Source organism: Anoplophora glabripennis, unplaced genomic scaffold (genome assembly GCF_000390285.2).
Source record: "Anoplophora glabripennis isolate ALB-LARVAE unplaced genomic scaffold, Agla_2.0 scaffold1300, whole genome shotgun sequence".
NCBI classification, from domain to species: domain Eukaryota; kingdom Metazoa; phylum Arthropoda; class Insecta; order Coleoptera; family Cerambycidae; genus Anoplophora; species Anoplophora glabripennis.
In genome coordinates, this window is record NW_019417373.1 from 41,726 (window position 1) to 64,466 (window position 22,741).

Here is a 22,741-nt window from a genome sequence, read left to right on the forward strand (position 1 = left end):
AAAAAAAGGATAACTAAAACTACAGCTTATCTATGGCTGTTCAACGTCAGGGTACAGCAAAATGGCGGAGCAGTTTAATGGGACAGCCGGTATACTGCAATAGCTCCCAATTTTCCACAATTTCTGATTTGCACGAATTGTAAGCCAGCCAGCAAGCATTCACCTTTCTGCTATAACTGTTGGGTGTTGATATGGCAGGTAGAAAGGATGTACAATGCACCAGAGTCTACACCATGTACTAAAAAGCCCTAAAATCGAGATTTACACCACTATTACGGTCTAGTCGATCAGGGAAAACAACAAATAATGACTTACGTGGTTTGAGGGTGGCTTGGTAGTGAACTATACCGGGTGATTCAGAACTTATCCAAAAAAAAAAAATTCTGGATGTACAGGAGACTCTTACAAATACAATTTTGTAAAGAAAAACTCAAAAAGTGCAGTTTGAAAATGATTTAAAAATACACTTCTGCACGCCACTGGAAACTGGTCCACTGTAAAACCTGACCTGGCACAATGCGACCGTCAAGGCGGCAGTGATAAAAACTGGCAAAAACTTGAAAGAATTTCGCAAGGAAAAGAATAAATAGAATTTTATAGCACCTATTTTATATCAGCAAATTCAACTGATTTTGCCGCTATTGTTATTATTAATTAATAAAATCCATTTGTGGTTTTAAATAATAAAATAATTTGACATACCTGATGTTACAATAACTGTTCAATCTGAGTAAGACGGACCGACGTGTAAACACATTTGGGTCCGTTTTACTCAGTTTCTACGAACTAACACAAATTCTGTCTTGTTTCACCATAACCCAAATACTTCACCATAATACAAATATTTTCTCGCTTCACCATAAACTAAAACAATATCCATCAACTCCGAGTTGCTATACACGCAAGCCATTTTTGACACTAACTACTAAAAAACTATTATAAACATCGGATTTCAGTATTCGGAGTCGTTGAGGCTATGTGGCCTCCAGGAGTATTACAAATGACACTAGAGACTACAGTTGCCCAGCTATGTAATGGTTGAAAGCACTACAACTTCAATTATTTTTTTTTTCTGAAATTATAAGGATTTTACAAAAATTTTTTTTACAATATTGACCATTTCTCATGCCGCATCTATTCCCAAATTTTTTTGGATAAGTTGTGAATCACCCTGTATACATATAATAGCTTGTGCAATTTATCTAGGTGTTGAAAATGCGGGCAGATGTCTTTAAATCCAGCAATGCAACCAAAACTATGAGCCGTTAGCACCGTTTCCAAACAATACAGTCACAGTTATAATGTAATTTTGTAATATATCCCGAAGGAACACTTTACAATGTTAATATCGACGAAAATTGCAATAATTCACCTGCTTCACACTTAAATAGCAAACTCTATTTCTAAGAATGATAAGTATATCGATACGAACGGTTTTTGTGGTTTGAATCGCCGCAAAAACGCTGTTCTATGAATATTCAAGACTACACCAACAATTTTTAACAGTAATAACAAAAGTTAAATAATTTTTAACAAATGGCATTACTTAATTTTAACTGCTTAACTTTAAATAATAATAATAATATACTGATTAAATTTAAAGATAATAAAACTACTCAAATTTATTTAAATATCTCCAAAGGAAAGAAATGTGAATTTTATGTGTATTTGGTTGTATACTACTAGAAGTTGTCTGATTTTTGAGCTGTTTACTCTATAATTATTCAAAATTATACAATGATTAAAATTTTAACCTTACAAATAATTAATAATTTGAACCAGAGACCAGGCTATAATTTTTTCAAAGTTTTTTGACACGTTGAACCCAACCTCAGAATTACTTCATCACGTAGGGTTGCCAGACGCCCTGAATTTCGGCGGACGTCCACCATTTGAACTAATTTTTTGTCAATCGTCCTATGCCCTACCACTTCTTGTAGGACGCCAAATGTCCTTAATTTTACATCATGGTTATATTTTTTCAAAAAAAAAAACAATATTTTTCACAATCCGTTATCGCGTCCTGAAAATAACATTCAGATTATCGATCTTTTCTTTCTTTCATGTTGGTAAATTCTATTTCTATAAAATTAAAAATTATTAAAACAATAAGAGCAATATTACATTAAAATGTATCAATCTGTTTCACCAGCTGGTGATTAGTGTGATTTTTCACAAGATTCTGTTCAATCAAACAGCGATCACATTATCTCGAGTGTAAACATAATGGTTTGTCATTGTTAATTGTAAACAAATCATTAATATTGGTGACGTTAAAATTTAAGGATTTTTATTTGACAATATCAACGTCACGTGGCTTGTAATCATTTATAGAATCTCCGTATAATTAGAATCGTTTTGTATTATTGATTGTTGTGTACACTTTATTATTTATATTTTCAGTAGATCTCAACCCAAAGGACATATTTAAATAATTTTTTTTTTAATAGAATTTATTGCCTATTTCGTAAATTGCCCTTATAGACCGATCGAAGTAACTCATTTAGAGGGAAAAAAAAGAAAATTGTTCCCTGAACTTTTATAACTGGAAATGGTAAAGGGGCTTATAATAAACGAAAAAAAATAAATGCGTAAGCAATTGTGATTTGGGGGGTTGAAAAGTTATGAAAAATTGTATCATTGGGATTTCTGCCGAAAGTTGACGTCAAACAAATAAGTATCCAATAGAAAAGTTGTAGATCATGCAAAAATCTACAACTTTTGTAGAGGTCACTTTTTAAGACGACCTTAAAATTTCCGAGAAAAATGCGAATAACGTCTTTTTTTTCTTATTTTTCGTTTTTTATTTTTCATTTCCGCAAATATAATTTAATTTTGACAAAACTTGGTGAAAGTGTAACTTTCTGTCGTAAATAACCACAATTTTTTTTTAGATAAAAAAATCAAGAAGTTTCTGAGCATGTTTTTGAACTGTGATTACAGATTTTTTTATTTCACCAAAAAGTATATGTCAAAACGAAAAAATGATCACTGGCAGAACTCTGTATGATGATTTTTCTAAGTAGAATTTTTCTTTAATAAAAAGTGTTTCAGACCGGAAAAAATTAATATCTCGGAAACTTCTTGATTTCTTTATCTAAAAAAATGTGTGGTTATTTAAGACAGAAAGGTGTACTTTCACCAAATTTCGTCAAAATTAAATTATTTTTGCAAAAATGAGAAATAAAAAACGAAAAATCAGAAAAAACCTGTTTTTCGCATTTTTCTCGGAAATTTTAAAGTTATATTAAAAAGTGACCTCTACAAAAGTTGTAGATTTTTGCATGATCTACAACTTTAGTATTGAATACTTTTTTGTTTGACGTTAACTTTCCCCAGAAATCCCAATGATACAATTTTTCATAACTTTTCAACCCCCCAAATCAACCCTCCGCCGCCCCTGCTCACGCATTTATTTTTTTTTTTTTCGTTTATCATAAGCCTCTTTACCATTTCCAATTATAAAAGTCCAGGTAACATTTTTTTTTTCTCCAAGTGTAATTTGGTTGGACTATTAATTTTTACGTTTGTTCTTAATATTTAGCCGTTTTATCCTGAAACTAAGAAATTAAAAGTTAGCAACCCTACCGTCACATCAGATTTTCTCCTACATAACTTGTTATGCCATCCGAAAATACTTCTCTTCCCCTTCAAAATCCATTTTGAATTGTTCAACTACTTTCCTGTCTGTGACAATCATCCATTCAAATTGATTACTTTGGCATATTCGATATTGGGAAATTGAATAGTACGAGGCGAAAACTGAAAAAGAGATTACAAACACCGAAATTTCCAATAGTTGTCAATCGTCGATTGTGAAATTGAGGTCAGAATTACTATATTTAAAACGGCAAATCCAATAGGTATGGCAGATGGAGAAAAAAAAATTTTGAAATTTAGAAATGAAAAAAATATCGAATACTGCACAAATTTTGTAGAAGAGAATATGGATATAAATTTTTTCATTTAATGCAGTGTTTTTGATAAAAAAAATGGTGAGGATTTCAAATTATGATTACTACAGTGCCTTCATAAATGATTACAAGCCACATGAGCGCCGAGCTTAGGCAACCCAACATTACACAACTGAACTAAAAATTCATAAATGTTGGCTTCATCAATATTAAGATTTGTTTACAACGAATAACGACGAACTGGTGTATCTCTGCTCAAGATAATGCAATCACTGATTTTCAAAATATGTCGAAAATTAGTAATATGAGTTAATTTCTCATTTGCTTATATTTTAATCAATAAATAATATTTGAATTATACTTTAATCACAAAAGAAATGATGATTAAATTAATAAATTAATTATAAAAAAATTAATATTTTATTCATACCTAATTGCATTAATAAATCGGGATTTAAAAAATGTTGACAAATTTTTATTTTAAATTTATGAATGTATATTATATTTATTTATATGTATAAAAATATATATTAAGAATTTAATCGCACTTTTTTACATGGGATTTCGTTTTCTACTTCGATATTATATTCATCATCTAACCGTATATATGTGAAAGAAAGACTCTTTTTTTAATATTAATTTTTTGTTGTGATTAAAGTACCTATAATTCAAATATTATTTATTGTTTAAAATATAAGCAAATGAGAAATTAACTCATTATATTACTAATTTTCGACATATTTTGAAAATAATAGTTGTTTACACAATTTTAGAATATTTAAATAAATTTGTTTTTGATCTCTGATAATTAAAGGAAGTTTAAAGATAAATAATTATCAGACCGTTGAAAGTCCAATAATTATTAGCGATAGGCATTTGAAAATACGCTAATTGTTTTTTAAATCGCGAGACATCGATTTAAAAAAAAATCATCAAAATCGGACCTCTAGAAGCTAAGATATTAAAAATTTTTAAGCGCGTCGCGGTTTTGAACTCGCGGATTCAATTTCAAGCAGGCCGAAGCGGCCGCGCTCTCTGCTTCTCCCACCACCACCACCCGTACGATTTTCTTAAATTTCTCGCTTGCATAAATAACTTTAAACACGTTTTAAAGTAGGTTGCCAATGAAGAAAAGTATTGTAAACTTAGACCTGGTAAATACTCGATTTTTTTATGTAACGTTTCGTCTCTCCAGGATCATCATCAACTTCATTTTTTTAAATATGACCCTAGAAATTGTTTTATATTTTTTGCAAGCCTTTATGACCCCCAATACTGTACTGCCTCAGCCCGAACCAGATTCAGACGTTTTGTCTCGAAAAATTCATCTTCAGTGTATTCGTTCCAAATTTATCTAAATTTTTTATTTATATTTCTTTGTTTATTGAATTATCGTACACTGTAAGTGTCGTTAGACCCCTGTGTTACATATAAAAATTGATTATGCCATTGGATAGAGGACAAAAAGTGGCCATAAGAAAGTGTTCTTCTTTTTTCAATATCACCTCAAATAAGGCTGAAATTAAACAAAAACGGATTTCCAAAATTTCGGTTTTTACAAATATTTCGAAAATTAATCATGTTAGCCTTGATTTTTTAGAGGCATAATGTTGGTCCCCTGATTGAGCAACTTTGCCCCCATTTAAGCTAGTTTGTACCTCTTACCGTTTCCGAGATCCCTGTAGTGAGAAGCGAATTTGTAACAGCCTGTAGATTTGAATTTCTCATCTCGGCATAATTCTAGGCATAAAATTTCATGTCAATTTTTGAAATCCCATTATTTATGAAAATTAAAAATAAATATGTATGTTTGACACCCTGCATATTTCTTATTATCAACTTTTGTACCAAAAAATTAAGGTGAATCAGTCTACATATTTTGGTCCGAAACCCTACACAAAGAAGTTTTATAATCACATATTTTTTTCCTTTATTTTAGACAAGTGTCTCTTTAGAACACAATGTAGATACGGTGGAGTTATCATACGATTTGATGGGCTTAAATCCATACACTGAGTACAGTGTGTGGGTAGTGGCAGTAAATCACAATGGTGCCGGAGCTGCTACAGAGGAGAAGCTAGTGAGGACTTTCAGTACGACACCTTCCGAAGCTCCAAGCAATGTTACCACAGAACCTTCCAGTACCGTAAGCATATTGTATTGAATAACAATAGTACAGTTAAAGAACTAAACATTATAAAATTTCACACTTCACTATATTTTGGTCTCCTTTTCCTTTTCAGAATATTGTTGTGCGATGGGAGCCCCCACCACCCGAGTCTCAAAACGGCATAATTTTAGGTTATAAAATTAAGTACCGGAAACAGGGGAAAGGTAAAGGAAATACAATAACCACACAACCAAGTGACAGACACTACTTCATCGGTGATTTAGAAAGAGGTGCGGTGTATCAAATTAGGTTATGGGCGATGAATGTTAATGGTACTGGGCCCCCAACAGATTGGATAGATGTTGAAACCTTCCAGAACGATGTTGATGAAAGCAAAGTGCCTGATAAACCCAGTGTTATAAGAGGTTAGTGTTTTATTAAGATTATCGTATTTATCAGGTTACATATTAAAGTTCAAAAAAAGAATGCTTGGTAGAGATGCATGGCATGGTACAATTTTTCGGGGTACTGGTTTCTTTCAGTACATTTTCTGGTACTACCTATCGGGATTGAAGTGAATCTTAATGCTTGAGGTAGGGTTCACTGATTTCCAGTAACTTTCCAAAAAAGTAAATTATATTTTAGCTGTAAATAGCTAAAATATGTGTTACTAGTAATTGCGGTTCCGTCAGTTGTTATGCTGTGTTTTGTGTTTCTGTATAATATGCTTGGTTTAAAAAGTAATATTTGGAAGATTTATATTATATTTTATATTTATTAAAAAAAAATTGCAGGGATAAATATTTGTTTATTAAAAAATATTGAAATAAATGCTGGATTGTGAATGTTGCTGTTTTTTGTGTACCGGTACTTTTTTATGCGGTATTGCTAGGGTTCCTACCTCTCCGGAAATAATTTCACAGGATTTTCTAAAATAAAATAGCTCGTAGTAGGTAGCGACTTCCAATTATCCCCGTGCCTTTCCTTTGTTTGTTACTAAATATTCGGCTTGACTTTCCATTCAACCCCCCCCCCCTTCATTCAAATCTCCCGAGTTGGTTCCAGCACCTATATGTTTAGCCTAAACTTGGTACAACTAAGAAATTGTGCCATTAAAAAAATAATATCAATATACAAGGTGATGCAAGAGAATGCTAAATAACTATATTATACTCAAAAATATTTAATGGTAACATTACCTAAACAATCTAATCTGGACATTCGTAATATGTAATTTTTTTTATGATGAAAATTAAAAAATTTCAGGAAAGGAAGCAGTGTCTATTGCCTCGTCCTTGTCATTATTTTTATACAAATTATCCTTAGTCGTGTACGATACTAAATAATTATTTAATTATCACAGCCTTCAAATTCTTTTAGGTACTTCCTGCAAAGTTTACACAAGCTTCACACACTCCATATGCGTCAAAGTGGTTGTTTTTTAATTCGTTATCATAATCTGCATTCTAAGATTCCTGTTTTTTTTTTTAACCACTTATTATCAGAATCCATGTGTCTGGAATTACCTATGTGAATATTAAAATTCTATTTATTCTATTCAATAATTGCAACCAGTTTCAACTTTTACGATATGACAGTGGCGATTGGGGAAAACTTAATTGATCATATTTTTTATGAGTAGAACATGTACAATTTTTGAGATGATTTCTAGACCCACAAAAAGAAATTTTCAGATGAAAATATTTTGATCCGAATTTGCTAAAGAAGAAATTAAAATAGGGGGAAATCTGAAAAAGGGTTACATGTATATGAGCAAAATATATTTTTTTCATAATCACTAATACCTAATAAATTTGGTGTTTTATTATTTTATTTTTCTAAAAATTTTCATTTATGAAATTTGGAAAATGCGATGTTAGTAATAAACTAAAATTTGAACAAGTATAGCTGTGAAAAACATTAGTTTTGTTGAAAATAAAAAAACTGTTAGTTGATTTTGAAAAAAAATGTTTTGCATATATGTATATAGGGTGTCGCCCTTAAATGTGATACATGCCTGTAACTTTTTTATTTTTTGGCCGATTTCAAAAATGTTTTTTTAGATAGTAAGGTAAAAAAAAACTATCTAACTGTGATACTACTGTTTTCATTAATGCACTACACGGCCAACTAGGACGCGTTTTTTAGACGGCAAAACAGCTAATTGGTATTAGCGATTTTTTTTCCAAAAAACAGATTACATGTTCTCATTCAGCATCCCTTAAAACATATTATCACCAAGTTTCAACAAATTCGATACATCTTCAGACGAGCACTCCATGATGTCCTAGTTGGCCGTAATAAAAACAGCAGTATCACAGTTAGTTTTTTTTACCCTACATTCTAAAAAAAATTTTGAAATCGGCCAAAAAATAAAGAAGATACAGGCTTGTATCACATTTAAGTGCGACATCATGGAGTGCTCGCCTGAAGTTGTATCAAATTTGATGAAACTTAGTGATAAGACATTTTAAGGAATGGTGAATGAGAATACGTAATCTGTTTTTTGGAAAAAAAAATCGCTAATACCAATTAGCTGTTTTGACGTCAAAAAAAACGTGTCATAGTTGGTGGAGTATTGCATTAATAAAAACAGCAATATTACAGTTAGATAAAATTATTTTTATCCTACATTATACAAAAAGAAATTTTTAAAATCGGTGAAAACATAAAGAAGTTACAGCTATCTATGTGCGGTCACCGGAACAGTATACATGTATCTATCATGAATTTGTAACGTTTTGCGTGAAGCGAGTGTTTGCTCTAGTCTGACGTAAACCTTGTGAAAGAATATTGTCCAATTTACCTTTTCAAATTTTGTATTATGTGGTCACTTTGCTTGCAGTCCGTCCTACTTTCGATAAACTCTATGTGATGTGGTCGCCACCCCAGAATCAGAACATAAGGGTGCGACACTATATACTTGGCTGGGGAAAAGGCATCCCCGATATGTATTCTCAGGAATTAGGTGAAAGAAACCGAACATACATAATTGAGCGACTAGGTAATTATAAAGCTGAAAAATATATAACTGAAATTAATGTGAATTCATTTCAGAACCAAATTCGGAATATGTTCTGAGCTTGAGGGCTAGTAATCAAGTCGGGGCTGGTCCGCCTATATACACAACTATTCGAACTCAGGACGAACCCCCTCCAGAACCCTCAGCAGCCTTGTACCCTCCCATGGGGCTTAAAGCACAAGTTTTGAGTACCACTTCTGTGGTTTTGTACTGGACAGATCCTACTTTAAAACAAAGCCAGGTAAATTATTTTAAAGGGAAGTTACATTAGAGGAATATAAATGTTATTTTTTTCAGTATGTGAGAGACAGTCGATATTATACTGTTAAGTATACTGATGAAAAAACACAGAAGTCTCGATTTCTTAACGTTACGGATTTGAATGTGATGGTCGACGATCTCAAGCCAAATACTTTATATGATTTTTCTGTTAAATTGGTTAAAGGTGAGACTTTCAAAAATAACACAAATTTCAGAAGTTTTTTATACAGGATATCTAAAAACAATAAACAAAAAATTTAAAAATACGAAGGAATTTTCTTCAACAAAAAAAGAAAATAGTGGTTCTCATAATAAAGTTAGATAACTTCAATGTCATTGAATTATTTATTTATTTACTTATTTTTTTTATTAATATTTTTTCCAATTTAATATATTTTTTAAATTTCTTCCACATATTAGTAACAAACTACTTAAAAAAAAAGAAAACATAATTCTCAAGCCCTAAAAAAGTTAAATGCCCATATTGACTAAAAAATTAATATTATAGGTCATTCAAAAATCCTACAGAAAGGTCTTCTTGTTACAAGTCATTAGCCATTTCTGAGAACAAAAATCTTCTAATTCTGGTGAATTATTAATATTTTGTGCTATTTCATAACTTATAAATTGGTCAATATAATTAAAGATGGTTTGACAGATGTTAATGGTTAATGTTAATTGTATAAAACAAAATCTTCTATGTTTAAATTCTTCTCCGTTAATACTGCCTAATAGATATATTTTAACTATTTTTAAAGGTGCCTCAAAATATTAAATGAGTTTTTTTTCTCAAAAATAATGTTAATTTTATAGTCAAGAGGAATCATATGTGGTTTAGGGCTTTACAGCTTCGATTTTTTTTTGTAGTTTAATTCCAATACAAGTGGTTAAATGATTTTTGTGCTGGTTGGCACAACATTCATTTAGACTTCTTGACATTTCGAGTGCATGTCTCTCCTTCAGAGGTAACTTTGAAACTGAAAAAATCCAGGTCGATATTTATTTTTGCTGCATTACGTTCCAGTGCATAGTTTGATCTGTGATCTTTTCTATTCTCACCAGAATTTTGATATTACGTATGTCCATTATTTAATAAAGATTATTATTATTATTGTTAACACAAAGTTAAAAATTAAAAATATTACTAAAAGGATTACAATGTACAGAAATCAGAATTTTCGGAGCACAAGGCCAATAGAAGGCACTTATTGGACCTAAGTAATATCATAATAGGCATAATGACAGTAACCAAGAATCACTAAAATTATGTATTTATCTAATGAAATATGATTCATGGATAATAAAAAACGTATTTATTTTTATATTATAATGAACGAGATTGATAATATTTTTGATAAAATAAAACTACAAAATACAGCAAACCGCCATGACAGGTTGAACACCAATCAGAGCGAATTACGTCACATCTATGTAAATGTCATTTTGTGTCATTTGTACTTCGACAATATCCGCAGTATTTATCTCCGTTTAAATATATTGTGTTTCCCAACTATCAGTTGCTTAGTTTTGTGTTACCAAAACCATAATCAGGAAATGTTAGGGACTTGAAAAGTTTCTAAAAGAAGGAAAGAAAATAAAGCTCAACAACTGCGAGTTAATAAAATGTCAAAAAGACCATGTTTCATGTCATCAAAAGGTTATCCATGCATGAATTGGTGCTGAAATACAAAGAACAGTCCTGCGACACATTTTTGAAAAAACTCTTATTGATTGATGAAGATGACATGAAAGTTGAAGAAGATACGAGACCAACATCAAAGCTGTTTTTGGAATGAGTTAAGATATGGCGGAGTGACAGCCTCACGAGCGTTTGAATTTAATCGGTGCAAAAACCAATGATGCAATTTTGTTCAAGTTAATAATGGGAGGATGGGAGGAAAAATCTCAGACGCATCTGCCATGAAACGCGATAGAATGTTGGAGGATGAAGTGGGGGAAACTGTATGTACCTGTTTGGAAAAAATTTAAAAAATGTGGTATAATGCTTTGCAAAAACTATTCCATGATAGTAGGATCGCCTAATGGAATCTGTGAAGGCAGTATTATTGAAATTAAATGTACCACGAATATGAAGACTTAAGAATTATGTGGAAAAAGGAAAACAGACCCAGATGTTTTATGTGCAGATGGCAGCTACAAATGTATTTAACACGGCTTCAAAAGGGCTGTTTCGGTGTAATTCTTTGCAACTATTGTACAAATAAAAAAATTTAAATAATTAANACAGCGAAAGCAACCCTCAATGCTTTGCAAAAACTATTCCATGATAGTAGGATCGCCTAATGGAATCTGTGAAGACAGTATTATTGAAATTAAATGTACTACGAATATGAAGACTTAAGAATTATGTGGAAAAAGGAAAACAGACCCAGATGTTTTATGTGCAGATGGCAGCTACAAATGTATTTAACACGGCTTCAAAAGGGCTATTTCGGTGTAATTCTTTGCAACTATTGTACAAATAAAAAAATTGAAATAATTAATGTTACATTTGATGACAACTATGTATCAGATTTTCTTAATATTTTAGTCTCTTCATGTGCATCCATTATTATACCAAAGTACGATTTGACGGTAAATGAAATGCATATACTATTATGGTAACTTTGTATTTTTATTTAACTATTAAATCTTGTAACACAAAATATTAGCACCTTGTGTTTACTGTTGGCAAACATAGATGTGACGTCACGTAGACACCATGACACCGGCGACTGTTTTTACGTGAGTTTAGACTTAAAATTAAAATGTTAACATTTTTCTACTAAACCTTTTATTTTCTACAGAAATAAGATATTTTTTGGAAATAGTAAATACTTATGAACGTCATAGAACAGTTTTTCAAAATCTCTCATCATGCCTATTCTAGTGAGAGAAGATTCTGGCTAAAACCCTACCGAAAGATAAAGATTGTTTCAAATGGGTCAACCAGATTGCCATGAACTAATATGCACACACTAAATCAGTTTCACATTTTCTTCAAGAAGAGAGCGAAAAGGCTCTTAAAACATGAAAAATCTGCTGACAACCAACTCAAAAACTGTTCAACCACTGACAACTGCCATAGAAGCCTACAGATCAAACCAATAATAATTTTAAAAAAATTACTTAACTGAAGAAAGTAGTAACTTTCAGGTCGTGTAACTCCGTTAATACTGAGCTTTCAAAAAAGTGGCATAGAAATTTGTACCACCACAAAACCTTCATAAATGTTTACAAACCATGTGACCGCAGAGCTTAGGTAACCAACATTTCCCGACTGGAATAAATCTTGGCGTCACCAATATCAATGATTGGTTTACAATGAACAATGACAAACCTGTTCCAAACAAAATTACTAGTCTAGAATTTATAATTTCTGGCACCCATATTACAGTAACTACACCCATATACAGTAACTGAGATTTTCCTTATTTTCAAAAATATTCTGTCTGATTATACTTTTATTTCAGGCCGCAAAGCGAGCTCCTGGAGTATGGTTGTGCAAAATCGCACCTGGGAGCTTCCTCCAAATGTAGCGCCTAGAGACCTAGACGTACATTTAAAAGATGAAGAATCACAGTTGGTTGAATTAACTTGGCAACCCCCCAAAATTACAAGCGGACGTATAACTGGTTACGTTATTCTTTATTCTGACAACAAGACTTTTCCTGATCCCGAATGGAACGTCTCTGCAGTCAAGGGTGATGTCCATTCAAGCATCATTTATGACCTGAAACCTTTTACTGTGTATTATTTTAAAGTGCAAGCAAGAAACAGTAGAGGATATGGGCCGTTTTCTAATTTGGTGTCGTTTAGGACTGGTCGAAGTATGTATTTAATTTTTTTTTATATTTCTTTCACATCATAAATATACAGGGTGAAAAAAATTAAAATAAATTAGAAACAAAAAATATGATATAACAGTTGCACTACTTCCTAGCTAGTTCAAGTGAGCATATTATTTTTGCAGTATTCTGGATTTCCTAAAAAAAAAAATTGCCATTCTAGTAGACCTTCGCTATGTTCCATCGTGTCCCAAAAGCCTTTTTACTTTGATTACTCCACTTATAACAAAATTGAGATCATTGAATAAATCGCTTGGTATAGTACAATATACCATTTACTGTGCCATTACCTAGGATTAATATTGTTTTATTTCCTTTCATTTTACCTTAAATTTTGCTTTTTATTGTTTTTAACATTTTTGTTTATATATTTTTTTAGATGTAGCCACGCATGCCTCGGTTCAAGGCCAGCAGTCGGGTAATTTTTTTTTATCGTTTTATGCCCATACTAACAAAAGTTATGATTTCATTGACTACATATTTAACATTTAACATTAAATTTTTTGTTTTTTCCCCAGTTTTGTATTAATAATATTCTGAAAAAAAATGTACTGCTAACATAGTTGTTACATTTAGTATAGCTGAAGGAGTAACCACGCTACCAGAAAATTTACATGTGTTGCCGAATTCTAATGATATCTGGGAATTGCTTTAAAATGATAGCGAAAATTTTTCTATAAAAACTCATTTTTGTTTCATTTTTTTAATTCAACGTAAATTTCTGATAATATTTCAAATGTTTTTGAGAAAATCGCAGGTCTATTGTAAATACAGGGTGTTCACCTAAGAGGGGTGAACTGTTAACTGTAAAATTTAAAAAAAAACTGGTTTTAATAAAAGTTGTCTGGAATCATGTGGGCCATATAAAGAATATATTTTCAACTTTACAGGGTGTTCCATTCCACGTGGGCGCTTCATAACTTTGTTATTTTAAATGGAACGTTCAGTATATTATTGCATTTTTGAAGTCCTTGGTTAATATTAGGTAGAGTTTATTAAATGTATATGGTGTTTAAAACTTACCGTTTTGGAGATAATCAATTGTTTTTTAAGAAAAATGAGCCTAGATAGCGTCTAAACTGTAAGAGTTAGAAGCCTGCAGTTTTCACAGTTCGTTTTGGCATAAATTACTCTATCATGTCATCTGTGAGCAAAACGTGTACGTTATTCAGACTCGGAAATACTGAGACCTACATTTAATAATCTTACGAGTTGAAAAACTTTTTTTTTTGCAAAATTGAATGCTCTTTTGACTGATATAAAGTTGTCCATACTTATCTTTAACAGTTTTCCAGAAAAACGTCGATACATAGGATTTTACAAAAGCACGGCACAGCACATCCTTATAGCAGTACACCAAGAGTTACTAAAAGTAGACTTTCATCGGAGACTGGAATTTTGTCAGTGGGCACTTGAGATGTTACATCAAGATGATTTTTTTAAATGGGTCATGTTCTCCAATGGGGCTACTTTTCATAAAAATGATTTCGTTAATAGTCATAATTGCCATTATTATGACACAGTAAATCCTCACCAATTCCAGACAACTCATAGCCAACTTTGAACGTGTGGAACAATTTTGGGAACCCATGTCATTGGACCATTCTTTTTTGACCAGCATCTAACTGGAGCAGTTATTTAAACTTTTTAACAAACACTAGAAGATTTATTAGGCAACATTCCTTCACTCCAAAAAATGTCCTTCTCACCTCACAATACCGCAGCGGCTCGGCAGTTTTTACACGAAACTTTTCCCAACATAGGGATTGGGCATGGGGGACCAGTGAGTTGGCCTTCAAGGTGTCCAGATATAACAAGTTGCGACTGCTTTTTATGGGAATTTATAAAAAGCAAAGTTTACATTACACCACCAACTACCACGGAAGATATGTGGCAGCGCATTACAGTAGCATTTCAAGAAATTATGCCAGACATGGTGACCAATATTGAACAGTCTTTTAAAAACCCAAATCGTTTGTGTATTAGTCAAAATGGAGGACACTTCGAGCAATTGATGTAAATCAGGGGTCTATGTATTCTTCTCCTTGTTGTGTTCCAAGTTTCAGTTTGTTTTGTTTTGCGTTTTGTTTTTGTTATTGTTAGTGGTTTACTTTTGTTTGGCAAAACATTTTTTAAACATGCCAGTAAATATTGACACTATCAATCCCAGGCCTGATCAAATGTGAGAGAAAAGTGGTTTTCCAAGTCCAGCATGACGTTGTTACATAGCTACGTTTTCGGACTTTAGAAAAGAACCTGATTTTTCTGGAAAACTGTTAAAGATAAGGTTTTAATTGTCAGTGTTGCGAGAGACAACTACTCCAAGGGCTATATGTCCCTACTGGCATTGAATTATACTCACAACACCTAGTGCAACAGCTAGAGTTGTTCGTCAGTTTAACCCACCAGGCACAGACCGGTTTCGGACTTAGTAGTCCTCATCAGTGTGTCATAGGTGAGACAACCGACGAATGAACCAGCTGTTTTGCGTCGTATCATCACGAGAAGGAAATACACTGTACGTGGGAACGCAAATGTCCCCATGTGTCGTGCTGACTCCCAACTGTGCCATTCAAATGGCTACAGTTGGAAGCAACCTGCTATATTGCTGGTACTTGTTGCCACCCACACAGGGCAATTAAAATATTGTCTTCGCCCTCTGTGGAAATGATTCCAGGCAACTTTTATTAAAACCATTTTTTTATAAATTTTTAAGTTTCAGAGTTACAGAAGAATCCCTCTTAGGTGGAACACCCTGTATATAATAATATTCTTCACAAGGTTTTACAACAACTCCAATATTGTTTCGGGTATTGTCAAGAAGTTGGTGGAGGTTAGTTTAACCAAATGTTCGAATAATTTTTTGCATAAAATTTAATTCATAAATCTATTAATAATTTCTTTTTTTTTTTCAACAAAACTGATTTTCTTGAAAACTATTAAAAAATTAAATAAAAAATGGGGGTTTCCTTTAAAAAATAAAATTTGTCACAATGTACTCATAATATTTAATTATAAAATCGGCGACAATTAAAAATTGATGGTAAAATTTTACTAAACTGTGCCATTTCAATGATTTTTTTTTAATGTAGGACCTTCCTAGGTGTACTTAGCGAATGTGTTACGATGACCACATTATAAACGAATTATTAATCTAAGGCATGCTACAATTTTATTTTCTATTCATTTTTGTAGTGATTAGATTAGTGATTTTTTATAAAAAAAAAAAACTGTTAATATCGTATTGTTCTCTCTAAAACTCAAAAACTCCAAAATTTTGTTACAAAACACGTTAATGAAATATTAGTGTCCTGTCAAAACTGCGGGATTGCCTGCAATTTCTGCGTGATTGCAAATGATTTCCTGCAAATATGTACAAGTATCGTGGAAAGTGGCTACTCCTTCGATAATTTCTTATAAGTTTTCAATTTGTTCTCATTACACTCACAGATACCAATGGTGTATTTTCTGGAAATATGCTACTGTACATCATCATTGGTGGCTGCATACTTGCCGTTACAACCATAGCAGTAGTCCTCATCTTCTTCTGTTGTCGCAAACGAAACATACCTATGTCCCCTGATAGAACCAAGAAAGGTTACCAAAAGGGAACGCAGGGTGTTAAACCTCCCGACCTGTGGATTCACCATGATCAGATGGAGCTTAAAGCCATGGAGAAGAGACATTCAAATAATGACGGTGCCAGCAGTAGTGGTGCTATGACGTTACCCAGGAGTGTGGGTGGGAACGAGTACGAAACACATGAGAACATCCACACAAATTCTTTAGATAAACGATCTTATGTTCCTAATTATGTTGGTATGTATAATAATTTAATTAAGATATATCTTATTTAATTGAAGTGGTGAATTAATGTGCAATTCGTTGTATATGCACATTGAATAATCAGTTAAATGAAATTAGCTCCAACCATTGAGTAATATTAAATTAAATAAATATATACATAGGTATTTAATTTTTCATGATTGTAAATCAAATCAACATTAATTTTTAAATTAACAGTAGTAGATTTTACGTTGAATTTTAATGGCACTTTTGAAAACACGACAATTTTGGAAACACTCGTGTTTTAAAATTTTAAATTTAGATTATGTTGTTATTATTAGCTCAAATGAATTTCTTCACCTATATAAATTGATATTATTATTTTATTGTCAATTTTGTTGAACTTGCTTAAAAAATATTTTTTTCTGTGATAAAATAATAAAATAATTAAGGAAAATTTTTGTAGAGGCTTCCAGTCAAATGTAAATGTTTGTTCACTAATGCCTTCAGTTAAGAATATTATTAGTACCTTTCTAATAAAATTAGCTGGTTGTTTTGAGATCACACTCTTGCATGTTTGCTGATTCTTGTAAATAATTATTTTTTTTCATTATTTACGCACAAATTCGCTTTTGCACACATAGGTGATGATAAAAACAAAAGAGCAGTGAAATCGAAGCTGATCACGTTACCAGTAGATTCCAAACCACCAAGAGAGCGTAAGTACTCCCACGCTTTGCATACACTGCACACAGAATCAAAGAGATGGTTTTGTTTTATATGTAATGTACTTGTAGTTTTCCTTTAAAACTAACTATTTAGAAAATTATTTTGGGCATTTAGTAGTCATTCGAACATAAATTTTTATGATTGTTATTTTTATAGAACAGATTTTTACATTTTTATTTTAATTAACAAAATTACTAATATGTATTTTTGTCATTCATCACTTATGACACTTTAATAAACTGATGAACTTTAATGCATAATTTGTCCATTAGAAGTAGATTTAAATAAAATATATACGATGTTAATTAAGTATGTCGACAAACTTTAAGGAAAGATTCTTTGAGTAACTTTAAGGCACAATAATTATATAGACATGGGTCCACAAATCAATAGTTTTTGAGATACGGGCTGTTGAAACTTAGAAAATCTTACCTTTTTGAAAATATCTCTGAAAAAGTTTGATGTAGAATGATGAAACTTGTGACGAACTTTCTGGGTGAACCCGAATGTCACACAAAAATTTGCCGTCCGGGTAACAGCAGTGGAGAAAAGTGTAAACGAGAGGTCTTGATCAGTAAAATCACTTCTTCTAATAGATATACTCCCATTTATTTTCACCACTGAGAAATCGGTGACGGTCAGTACTAACATTAGGTGAAATTTCGGGAAAACGGGAAACTAAGCTTTTTCCTGATTCTATTTTCGACTCGGGTTGACAGCTATTCGGGAATGACGGACTTTTATAGTCGATTTGTGACATAGATTAACTCTTCATCGGATATTAGTACGCAGACCCACAATAAATACAGAATTCAACGCTTACATTACAAGTTACATTGGATACTTAACTGATAAATTAATAAAGGTTCGTTACAAACTTATACTATTGATTTATTTAACTAAAGGTAAATGTCCACTGAATTAGGATGTTAATATGTTTACCAGTGGAGGAGATACCAGAAATTCGATACCACTGCATATTTTTAAAATTCAATCAGTACCTGTAACTATTTGTGGTGTTTCCCATAAAAAAGAAATTTTTCCATTTATTTGAAAAATGTAACATTTTCAATTTATTACTTTCTTAATTTTCATTAACATTTTAGAATATTTCACAAAATACAAAATAAGTCTAGATGTTGCGTTTCTCAAAAAAAAAAGTTTAGGTTTTCTTTTTGCTATAAATACAATTTTAAATACAAACTTCAGTGAAAATCGCTTATATCGACCTTCAAGGGGCCGTTTGTTGTTACGGTTGTTATAACGGATAGACGTAATAAGCAATTACATATATTTTATTTAAAATTTTTATAGAAAAAAATGAGAAATTTACAATACAAGTCTTTAAGTATGTACATGTATAGCTTTGCATTCAAAAGATCTCGCGTGCTTCATTTTCAATTAATTGTTTTCGAACAGAGATTTTATTTTATTTCTATCCTTCCAAACTGTTTAATTCGTAGTGTGACACGCCATATTATTTTACTTGCTTGCATTAGTTTCTCTGTTTTTTAGCCTCTATATTATATGTGGTTTTTTCTTCTTTATTAAACACTTTTCTCTTCAAGATCGTGATAGAAAGTGGTAATTAATACATATAATATAACTTAGGATTTAATCGGAACTTCCAAATTCCGTCATTATATCCAATATGTCATATAGAACAGCGGTATTCAAACTGTGTTCTGCGGAACTCTGGAGTTCCATAGAACCTCTCTGAGGGTTCTGCGACTCAAAAATTTAAAATTTTATTATCGATAATTACAAAATTCAAAGGAATTTATACTCTTAAAACTTTTTATTTTTCTAAATACAGGCGTATAAGTTACTATAAGAGCTTTATCTATTTATGCAAGTGCAAGTAAGTCGGCTTATAACTGGTTATGTCGCATTTCCCTTCATTTTTGGCTAGAGATTTATAAGGAATATCCTGAAATTGCTGATCAGGCAACAAATGCACTAATGCCTTTTGCAACTACGTACCTGTGCGAAAAATCATTTTCCACATACGTAGCGACAAAAACAAAGTATCGCAATGCGCTTAATGCAGAATTGCAACTTACGACAATAGCACTTAATTTTACCATATTATGTAAAAATATTCAAGCACATCCTAGTCTGATTATATTTACTCTTTTTTTAGTTACTCAATAAATAGTTACTTTAAACTTTAATTGTTACCTAGTGGAATATTTATTTTGTTAATCGTAGTATTTATAAAAATATTAAATAATCAGTAAAAAATGTCTTCGAAAAATTTTTTTAGGTGTGGAGGTTCCTCAAAAAAATCGAAGTGTTGGCGGGGTTCCGCAAGTCATAGAGGTTTGAAGACCGCTGATATAGAGCAATGTCGTTATATCCAATTTTCAATGTCAATTCGGAAAAAATCAATAGCATAGAATTTTGTATTTTTTTAAAGTAGCAAGGGGTGACGGCTTAGAAAAAAATTGTGTCAATTGTATTTCGGACTTGTGAATAAGTTAGTTGTTTTTAAAAACATACAAAAAATTTTACTTTTTATGTGAAACGATTTATTATAATGTTATGTTAGGAAAGATATTTTTTTCTTGAAAACACCATAAGAAGTTGGAAGTAGTGACAGAATTTTGAAAATATCCAGTGGCATAGAATTTCTGGGTATTTTAGTGAAAATTATTATTTTATTATTATTCCCAGTATCTGTGCTGCTGGTACATCTATTTATATCGGAATACAGTGCATTTTCACCTTCAATTAGATAAATAATTATAAATCATTAGCTTAAGTTTCATCAATCTGCATCAAACTTCAACATATTTATAAAATCTTTTTGATATAAAATCACTTAAAGAATTGTCACTTATAATTTCACATACTTAATAAACATATTGTACTCTGTTTTGCTTTGTATTGTTTGTGGCGGTTGTGTTAGGTCCAAAATTTACTTCCAGATAAATAGAAAAATAAACTAAAAAAGGTAATGAAAGGTATTGAAAATCTAAGAGAAAAATAGTTGAGGATATATTAAAATATACAAGGTATTTACAAACTTGGAAATTATTCCTACCTTGTTATATTTACCTTATACTGACATCTTTATATACTGAACTTATTTAACAATAAAGTATGTAATGAACATATTGAGAACTGCTGAGGTCAAGAGGAAGTGACATTTCGTATTTTCACATTACGTAACATAACACAGTAAGTGCTCAGTGTTCTGCTACCTCTTCCGAGGAACCTTGTACCTTTACAAAAAGTTCTACAATTGTCTGACAGTCTATGACGTAGTGTGTCTGAAGTAATAGTTCTTCAACAACATTGACATATTTGTCATGTACTTGTATCCAAAAATAAAAGCTTAAACGATTTAAATCTGGAGAATAGAAAGGCCATGAAATCAGACTATCCACCTAACAGGAAATTCACTATTTAAATATTCTTGTACAATATAAGGGTAATGAGCTAGAGCCCCTTTCATGTGAATACCAGATTTCTTGGTACATTAGAAGGTATATACTTCAAGGAGAACTGCATGATAAACTACTATGGGCTCTTTGCACATGAAGTGGATATAGATATTATTTCCTAAATGTGTACAATATTGTATATTACAACTCGATTAGACATATCAATGGTTCTAATAATTGCATGCATAGATAAATAGAATCATTTTCTGTCGAATTCAGTATGTCCTCTTTGGCATTGCGTTGATGTAATACAAAGGTTTATCGTGACTACCATCACGTCCTTAATGAGACTGTATCTGACCAAAGTCACATATTTTTTGAACAACTGTTCTTACAGCGCTTGGTGCATGGCAAAGTAGAAAACGATTCACATTACATTGATTCTGCGGCTGCACCATTTTGTCTACATTCACTATATATCAACAACATATCCATAACATAACATAACATTTCTCCACTGAGTGGAATCCATTTTGGGTGAAAGAAAAATACCTAATAATAATGATACCAATAATAATAAGGATCAGTCCGAGCAAATTTTGGTTCAGATGTTGTTGATTAAAGGTATCACTTCTGCTAGACTTATATATTTCAGCAGTTCTCAAACAGTGATGTGTATTATTGAAAAAAAATTTTCTAGTTATTTTTCTCAGCATAAATTTTTAGCAATCAACTCCAAGTTTGCAAATACTTTATAATACATTTTCTCAATTTCAAATTTATTTACGAATCATCTCAGTGACCTGCAGTTTGATTTGTCATATGCATGACGTGTCATTATTATCAGCGCTACTTTTTGTGTAGGTTGAGGTTTGCTCACCGTTACAGTGTGTTTTAGGAAATTTATTATCGTTTTCTTATTTCAGCAATAGCAACACCTATAAATACTGCCACTCTTAGCCAATCGAGTTCAGATTCTACACCCTCTAGCAGGCCGCCATACCCAAGAACGCAATATTCTATGCCAAGAGCTCACGTCTCACTAGATTCTAACAATCAGGCAGCGGAAAATATATACACATCACATCCAACACATTCTAGCTATGATAGTAACAGTTCCTCAAATCCAGGGTTTGTGAGGTGAGTTGGTATTTAATTTATTTGAAAAAACTTCAATGTTTTTTGTTTTGAATTTAGCTTTCCAGAAAGTAATTTATAAGGAATATATTTAATTAAAATGTATATTTTGCAGCTTTATATTAAATGTCGAAATGATAGAAATATTAATTATGCCATGCTTGTTGTTTGTTTTTTTTTTCTTTACTTTAAATAAACAAGGTCTAGATTCTTGTTGAAATACAAAAAAGGAGTGCTATTGCAATTTTTATTAAAATTAGGGTTCATTTGTATATTTTTTAACAATTATAATTTTTGTTTTTAAATTTTTTAATTAAAACATATTTCATATTTTTCTATTGCTATTATAATTTTCATATTTTAACGTGTCTACTTTCTTCAACATTTAAAAAATTTGGGATTTTATGAAAAATAGCCTGTTTTCAAATAATGTGGTAGAGCTGGGCCCCGCTTTATTGCTTAATTCTAGGTGGCGCTGGTAGCAATATCCATTGATTTATTTAAAAAATTATAATGTATTTAAATTTACGATTATGAAAATCTTT

The 22,741-nt window shown here is 31.5% G+C and overlaps 1 protein-coding gene across 3 annotated transcripts in view; it reads left to right on the forward strand.

Moving 5' to 3' along the window:
• The window catches only part of LOC108915645 (neogenin), a gene marked incomplete at its 5' end in the record, with an annotated part of 64,806 nt that overhangs the window by 37,484 nt on the left and 4,581 nt on the right, over window positions 1-22,741 (forward strand). Inside the window, 10 exon segments of one of the 3 annotated variants that reach the window (XM_023456230.1) lie at window positions 5,854-6,060; window positions 6,158-6,449; window positions 8,870-9,028; window positions 9,082-9,287; window positions 9,344-9,491; window positions 12,781-13,137; window positions 13,535-13,573; window positions 16,606-16,974; window positions 17,586-17,660; window positions 21,986-22,199. In XM_023456230.1, coding sequence (XP_023311998.1) covers window positions 5,854-6,060; window positions 6,158-6,449; window positions 8,870-9,028; window positions 9,082-9,287; window positions 9,344-9,491; window positions 12,781-13,137; window positions 13,535-13,573; window positions 16,606-16,974; window positions 17,586-17,660; window positions 21,986-22,199 — 2,066 coding nt within the window. 3 annotated transcript variants of the gene reach the window in all.